Source organism: Phaethon lepturus, unplaced genomic scaffold (genome assembly GCF_000687285.1).
Source record: "Phaethon lepturus isolate BGI_N335 unplaced genomic scaffold, ASM68728v1 scaffold25339, whole genome shotgun sequence".
Classification (NCBI taxonomy): domain Eukaryota; kingdom Metazoa; phylum Chordata; class Aves; order Phaethontiformes; family Phaethontidae; genus Phaethon; species Phaethon lepturus.
The window spans coordinates 16,757-24,169 of NW_010565945.1; the positions used below are offsets into that span (position 1 = coordinate 16,757).

The 7,413-nt window shown below is 48.6% G+C and overlaps 1 protein-coding gene across 1 annotated transcript in view; it reads left to right on the top strand.

Moving 5' to 3' along the window:
• The window catches only part of DENND6B (DENN/MADD domain containing 6B), an 18,252-nt gene extending 12,615 nt beyond the window's left edge, over positions 1–5,637 (top strand). Inside the window, exons 16-20 of the mRNA XM_010295339.1 lie at positions 521–574; positions 945–1,054; positions 3,925–4,027; positions 4,910–4,984; positions 5,321–5,637. Coding sequence (XP_010293641.1) covers positions 521–574; positions 945–1,054; positions 3,925–4,027; positions 4,910–4,984; positions 5,321–5,443 — 465 coding nt within the window. The 3' untranslated portion in view covers positions 5,444–5,637. The remainder of the gene's footprint in view (positions 1–520; positions 575–944; positions 1,055–3,924; positions 4,028–4,909; positions 4,985–5,320) is intronic.
• The last annotated feature ends 1,776 nt before the right edge of the window (positions 5,638–7,413 follow it).

Below are 7,413 nucleotides of genomic sequence, written 5' to 3' on the forward strand. Positions count from 1 at the left end.
ATTGCCAGGGTGAAACCCTCCCTTCTGGCTTTGGGAAGCTTTGCTGTGGAGCTTAAGAGGCCTGTCCACATGGTGATCACTACCCTAAGGCAGATTTTAGGGAATGCTTTCTTTGAAGGCCTCCCCTGTCTAGTCCCACTAGGAAGCTGCTGGTGCTTTTTTGGTGACCGTCCAGTTGGCTAAGTTTGGCTCCTCCACTGTCTTTTCTACGTCATCTTAGGAGGTAGTACATGGGAGGACAGAGCATCTTCCCAGATTGTAGTGTCCCTCCTGCCAACTTCTTCCCACCTGACTTTTTCTCACATGGCATGCTTACGATTCCAGTAGCGTAGTTTTGTGACCTAGCCCCTGGTGGGAAACAAGCAGGAACATTAGGCTCATGTAAAATGCAACTATGAAGAAAAAAAGCAGAGTGAGTAGGAGGCTGTTGAGTGTGCCTGTGATGCATTGGAGAAAACCATCACACTCACTGACCATGCCAGAGGCTCCTTGATTGTTGTAACTTTTTTTTTTTCCTTAGGAGCATTATATTGCAAGTCTGATGCCTCTGCAGAGGGCCATTACTCCATGGAAGGTATGTTCAATTTTCCAATAGCTTCTGCTTTCCTTTGACTGCAGGGATTCTGAGTAGTTATGCCATATGCTGATCACATACTCTGATACTCTGTGTGAACTTCCCTCATTGAAGGAAGAGGGCTATTACTCCTTTAAAAAAGGAAAAAAACCTTTGAAACAAACATTGGGACAGATGCTTCCTGTTTTGCAGCTCAGCTATTGTAATCTAATTTGAATTTTACTAGCAAGGCTGGTTAAGATGTTCATGCGTTTTTTGTTCTCATAGCTATTGAGCCTGCCTTGTGCAGCCTCTTTCATTGTAAACATAGACCTCATTTCCCCCTCGTTTCTTTTGGGTGCCATGCGATAACGGTCTTTTGGTTGTGCAGAATCCTCCACAGGTTCGTCCTTTCCGTCAGGAAGATTTCATGAAGACCCTTGAGCATGCTGGTCCCCAACTTACCTGTGTACTTAAGGGTGACTGGTTAGGCCTCTACAGGTAAGATTTTGGTAATTACTTACCTTGTCCCCTTAACAGCTGGTGCAAGTTACCATGAACATCAAATCCTAAACTAGAATTGGGAGCAAAAAGGGAATTTCACCTGAAAAACTCATGCCTGTGAAGAATTGATTAACTAATAATGGTCAGGAAGAGCAAATGTAGGGAATAATCAATCCTGTGTTTTACGTAATCTCTTAAATTAATAGATATAGTCAGGTTTAGAAGCTGTCAACTCTCCACCTCCAGGAACTTAGTTTAAACTAAGGCCTCACTGCTGGAGAAGGGGACTCATCTCTGACATCAGCTATGTTATTTATTGTCTTCCAGGGAATCTTTCTTTTTGAAGTGTCTGGTCCTGGGCAGATGATGTAGAAAGACTTGAAGGTCTTCATCCAGTAGTGGTTGTATGTGTTTGTATGGCATTCAGGACAACGGCCATTTCAGTTTTACTGCATGATGGCAATGCTGTCAGAACATAGAAGGACAGAGTTTCTTCAGGGTAGAATTTAAGAGAGCACGCAGGAGAATTTGTCCATAGTTTTCATAAAGGTTCATTAGTTATGAATGGGGTGGAGAAGGCACTTATCACAATATGAGTAGGAAAAATCCAGAAATCAGATAGCCAGTGGGAAGGAAAATGGGAGATGTATGGATATGGAGAAGGAAAAAATTCCGGAAGATTATCAGAAACAATAATCATGGATTAGCATGTTATGTTGCTGTGATAAAGCTTGTACTATTGTGTGCTTTAATGTATTCAGCAGAAAGCAAGCAGTTCCACTCCTTAAGGTGTGGTAGACAGATTTAATTTTGGTTATGTAATATTTTGAAAAATAGTAACAAACAACAAGCTGTTTCAATAACTTGGTTGAGATTTGCAGGCAACTGACATACATGCAGAAGTTTACACATTCCAGGATTGTTAGTTATGTGAGATTTTGTGCATATACTACTTCCTGAGTTCCTAAGTCAAACCCTTAAATAAAAAATAAGTCTGTCTGTATCACAGTGGCATCTTGAGATATTGGCTGGGTTTAGGACTCCACTGTGCTGCGGAGACTGCACGAGCAAGAGTCCTTGAAGCTGCAAAAAGAAACTGTATAAACATCAACTGAGTTCTGCTGGTGAAGTGCTCTCTGCACGTAGCCCAAGGAAGAAGCTTGAAGAGATCCTAAGTGGGCCACTCTCAGCAAGGAAAATGCTGAAATACAGCATCAGAGATACCCTGCTGTTAATGAAAGGGTTGCAAAGAATGTGCTGCTGAAGTGGCTGTTACTCAGCTCTACACAGCATCTTAAACCTTCTCATCTTTTTCTGCTGTTGCAACCCTTGGCTTTCAGTTAGTGGCTTTTCAATCCCATTTTGAATGTCAGAATCACAGAACAGTTTGGACTGGAAGGGACCTTTCAAGGCCATCTAGTCCACCCCCTGCAGGGAGCAGGGACATCTTCAACCAGAGCAGGGTGCTCGGAGCCCCGTCCAGCCTGACCTGGGACGTTCCCCGGGATGTGGCATCGACCACCTCTCTGGGCAACCTGGGACAGGGGTTCACCACCCTCACTGGGAAAAATTTCTTCCTTATACCTAGTCTAAATCTGCCCTCTTTTAGTTTAAAACCGTTACCCCTTGTCCTGTCACTACAGACTCTGCTAAAAAGTCTGTCCCCATCTTTCTTCTAAGTCCCCCCTCAGCCCTGGCAGCTGCAGGAAGGTCTCGCGCAGCTGCGGGAAGGTCCCCCCGGAGCTTCTCTGCTCCAGGCTGCGCCCCCCCAGCTCTCCCAGCCTGTCCTCCCAGCAGAGCTGTTCCAGCCCTCGGAGCGTTGCTGGGGCCTCCTCTGGCCCCGCTCCAGCAGGTCCTGTCACCTTATTGTGGCCCACTTTGCCTTTGGAGTTATGATAACTTGGGTGGCTCAACACGAGAAAAAATTCACACTCCTCTGCAGTATCTTGCTTAATTCCTCTCCCTTCCTGATATTTAAATCTTTCAACCATTTGCTAGTATGGACCTAAGTCCCATGTAATTGGCGATTTACATGTCTCCTACATAAACAAGGTATCATCTAGGTTACGTCAAAGGATGTGTAATTTACACCTCTCCAGCACAGTACAGTAATAAACCTGCGTTTTTACGGAGCTACGCAGGAAAATGAACAGGAGGCAGCACAATACCTGTTTTTATCTCAGAGTGTCACAGAATTTTAGATCAAATTGGTGCAGTTGACATGCCTGAGGGATGGGATGCCATCCAGAGGAATAATAAGGTGTAACAGTTTTAAATCAAGACAGGGCAGATTCACACTAGATCTAAGGAAGAAATTTTTTCCAGTGAGGGTGGTGAACCCCTGGCCCAGGTTGCCCAGAGAGGTGGTGGATGCCCCATCCCGGGGAACATCCCAGGTCAGGCTGGACGGGGCTCCGAGCAACCTGCTCAAATTGAAGATGTCCCTGCTCATGGCAGGGGGTTGGAGTAGATGGCCTTAAAGGTCTCTTCCCACCCAAAGCTTCTATGATTCTATGATACAGAAGGGCGAAGAGCACCGCCTCTTGCATTGGCTGAGGCTTGAGCCGTTGCAAAGGAAGGTGTGAGACTGGCAGGATCGCCCCTCTCGTTGGTGACAATCTGCTAAAGCTGCTCAGCTGTATCATGTTAATGCCTGACAGAGGAGAAGCCTCTGGGGTAGACAAGATAGGAAAAGAGCATATTAGCTCATAACCAGTTACCATCCCTAATGACTCTGTGCGATGGAATGTCTTTTCCTCTCACATCTGTGTCTGCTGCAGTAGGAAGGGGAACCTGTGTGCAGTAGAGCCAGTGTGCTTCTCTGATCCCCCTCTGTCCCCTTTTCCGTGTCACCTCTCTTCCTGCAGGCGTTTCTTCAAGTCTCCCAACTTTGATGGCTGGTACCGTCAGAGGCACAAGGAAATGACCCAGAAGCTGGAGGCCCTTCATCTGGAGGCAATCTGTGAAGCGGTATGTTCCAGCTGCAGGTATTAAAACCAAACCAGACTTCTCAGGCCTGAAACCCGAGAGATGAGGGCACCGCTACCTTGGACACTTACTGATGCACTTCGATTCTGCACTGATGCATGGGGGACGTGGGGGACAGTGTTTTGTGCCCTTGGGAATCACAGTTCTGCCTCCTGTCTGGCAGTGCACAGGTATAACAGCACATGCTGGGGACAAGAACACGAGCAGCTCAGCTCCCCCACTTTGTCAGCCAATGCAGATCCTGCTCTGGCTGCTTCTATCAACTATTTTTCATTTATCAGGCCCTTCCCAAGCCAACAGAGTGCCTGACTGGACGTGTCATCTCTTGCTGGCTTCTTTAATGCCTAATGAAAATAGGTAGGATTTTTAGTAGTGACTGCTGGTATAATTTCTTAAACTGAGCAGCTGCTGGGGTAGGCCCAGGAGCTCTGGTGTCCTACCCAGGTGCATCTTCAGCTGCAGCACTTGCTTCACTGTTCAGCAGTGCAGGTCCTGGAGCATGGTGTGGGAATGTCAAAGCCGTCTCCTTTTTTAACAGGCCTGAGTCTGGCAAGTAGATGTAAATTCTGAGCACAGCACGCGATTCACGGTGCTGACTGGAGGAGGGGAACCTGCACTGTCTGCGTTTTACTGCATCTTTCCCTGACTCTTCTCTTGCAGGCAAGACTTGATGCTGTCACGGGCAGAAAAGTGGGGAGAGCTCTATCTTGCTCATTTAGGCTTAAGTGCTGTGAGCAGAGTTGTGAAAGAGGATGAGAAACCTCCTCCTCGCTTTTATTTCAGGCTTTGCTTAGGGGGTATCTCTTTGAGAAAAGCCTCTGTAAAGAAGAAATGTCCCTGAAGAAAGCTGTTCTCTCTCTTTAGAACATTGTGGCCTGGATGAAGGACAAGTCTGAGGTGGAGATTGTAGACCTGGTGCTAAAACTTCGTGAGAAGCTGGTATGTTTTCCTCCCTTCTTCCTGCACTCATTCCTTTCTGTCTGCATCTGTGGCAAGGAGAGACCAGGGACATGGATCACACTTGTTGCTTAGAAAACTTTGTTCTTGCTCCCCGATTTGGAGAACTGGCAAATGGGACAGTCACAAAACTTTAGTGTTTGCATAGAAAAGGGTTCAAAGTTCCGACTCCTTTCATCTCCCTGAGGCTCCGGTGACAGCTGCCGGTCCGTTGTCTCGTACCCTGAACTAAAGAGACAACGTGAAGTTTGCTCAGCCAAAGGCAAAGCAGAAAGAAGAACTTTGAAGGTATTTTAAAATTCCTCTCTCTCCCTGTAGGTAAGAGCCAGGTGCCAGCACCTCCCTGTGAAGGAGGAAACTCTGCAGCGGGTGGGCCTGTACATCGAGACCATCATTGGCTCCTTGCCGGAGGATCTCCAGGCTGTGCTGCACCACCACTGAGCACGGTGGAGGGACTCTGTTGGAGAAGGAAGGGCCCTCCCAGACCGCTCCGAGCTGTGGGCACCTGCAGTTACGTTTGGAAAGGAAAGTTCTTCCCTGATCCAGCCAGCATGAGCTGATCTGGACCTTGCTCACAACTGTGTGTGACTTCGAGCACGTGAGCGTGTGGGTCAGAACTGTAGCAGAAACGGGGAACTGTGTGCACCGTTCTGTCTAGTCCTGCTTTGAAGGAACTGGATTAGGGGACTGTAAGTGAGAAACTGTTCCCTGTGTGGCTGTTAGTAAGTCAGAAAGTGACAGCCAGGCTTCCAGCAGCATGTGATAGGCTGTGCAAACCATGTGTTGCCCGTATATACACATCCATCTTTGTCTAGCGCTTGGGCTCTCAAAATCTCAATGCCGTCAGCCTGCCTGGAAGAAGCAGGAGCAGCTTTGTAGGGGGGAGTTGTTTTCAGGACAGCTCCTGATGGTAATGGGAGAGATGGCAGTCCCCCACATACACATGATGTGAAAAAATTGTCACTGCCCATTCAGCAGTCTGACTCATGCCGGTAGGAGCTTTAGCTGTGATGGGAGTGGGAGGATGAATTGCTGGTCGTGGAATACTTTTGTTTTTTCTCCAAGGCAGAGACACAGAAGAAGGGGCTGGTGCATCCGCAAGGATGCAACAGAGCAACAGCTCTCCAGAGATCACGGCTGGGTGCTGTGTGAATGGCAACAGCTGCTGGAGCTCCACAGAGAGGAGCTGGCCTCCAAATGTAATTTATTCTCTTGAAAAATCAAGTTTGCGTGCTCTAGTAATGTACAAGAGAGCTGGATCTCTGCCTTGGACAATGAGATATTTAATGTGGTCAGCCCACTTGCCGATAAGACGTGTTGGAGAATCTGATTTTTACAGCCTATGTCAGCCTTGCCAAGTGGGAACTCGCGGAGCGGCTCTCGCGTGGGTGCACGGGCCTCGCTGTGAGAGGTGCGTGCTCGCCCTGTGCCAAGGTCAGAGGGGAGCAACCTCTCCAGCTCTCGGCACAACTTGTTCTTACCACCACCCAGCTTCCAGCTTGGTCATTCTGCTTCTGTTCACCTCTTGGGAAAGAGAGAGGGGTGTGTGTGCTTCTGGGCTGAGCGTAGGAAAGACTCGAGGCTCTGCTGCTGGCTTTGGAGGCAGCTGCCCGCTGCCTGAGAGCGCAGTCTTTCTGCCAGCTGCCTTGGAAATGGATTTACTGTCACCCCAGGGCTGACGGCTGCTGCTGTAACTGCATTTCCCCGTCTGCCACTCTGGCCAGGGCCTGAACATTTGCCTTAAGAGTGGGTTGTAGGAGGGGGCTGGCAGCCTGATGCACTCTTGTTCTGTAAGAAGCCGGGGAGTGTACCTTTGCACGTGGCAGGAGAGTTCAGCACTTCGGCCGAGACCTGCACAAAGCTGTCGGCAGTGCCCAGTGCTCCGGGGTGGAAGCTGGACCTGTTTCACTCTCAGGCTCTGCCCGTTGCTGCGCTGCCTTGGGGCTGGGGAGACATCAGTGAGTCGCAGAGGTGGCTGAACCCTTGCTGCATTTTCCCCTCCGGAGCCAGGCACGGACAGTTCAGGAACAGCGGGAGGCTGCTCCCTTTCCCACTGCCTCCAGCCTGGAAGTGGCCAAGCGAGGAGATGCGGCCATACCTCCCCGTAGTAACAAATTCTGTACAATACTCCCTAGTGGCAGCCCTGCCTGTACAGTGTATATTCTGTATATAGAGCTCGTATGTGTGTCCGTGCAATAGCTCTGCAGTGACTGTGGTGGACCAAAGCACTCATGTATAGTAGAAAATACTAGTTTAAAAAAAAAAAAAATTAAGCCAAACTGTGTCCTGTTTTTGTGTCTTAGTAGATGTATCTGGTTAGGAAAGGGGCTTCTCTGCAGGGGTGCTGTTGAGCATGGTCGCTCACGGCCCTCAGCGTGGTGGTTTCTCAGTCTCCATTAGACATCTGTGCA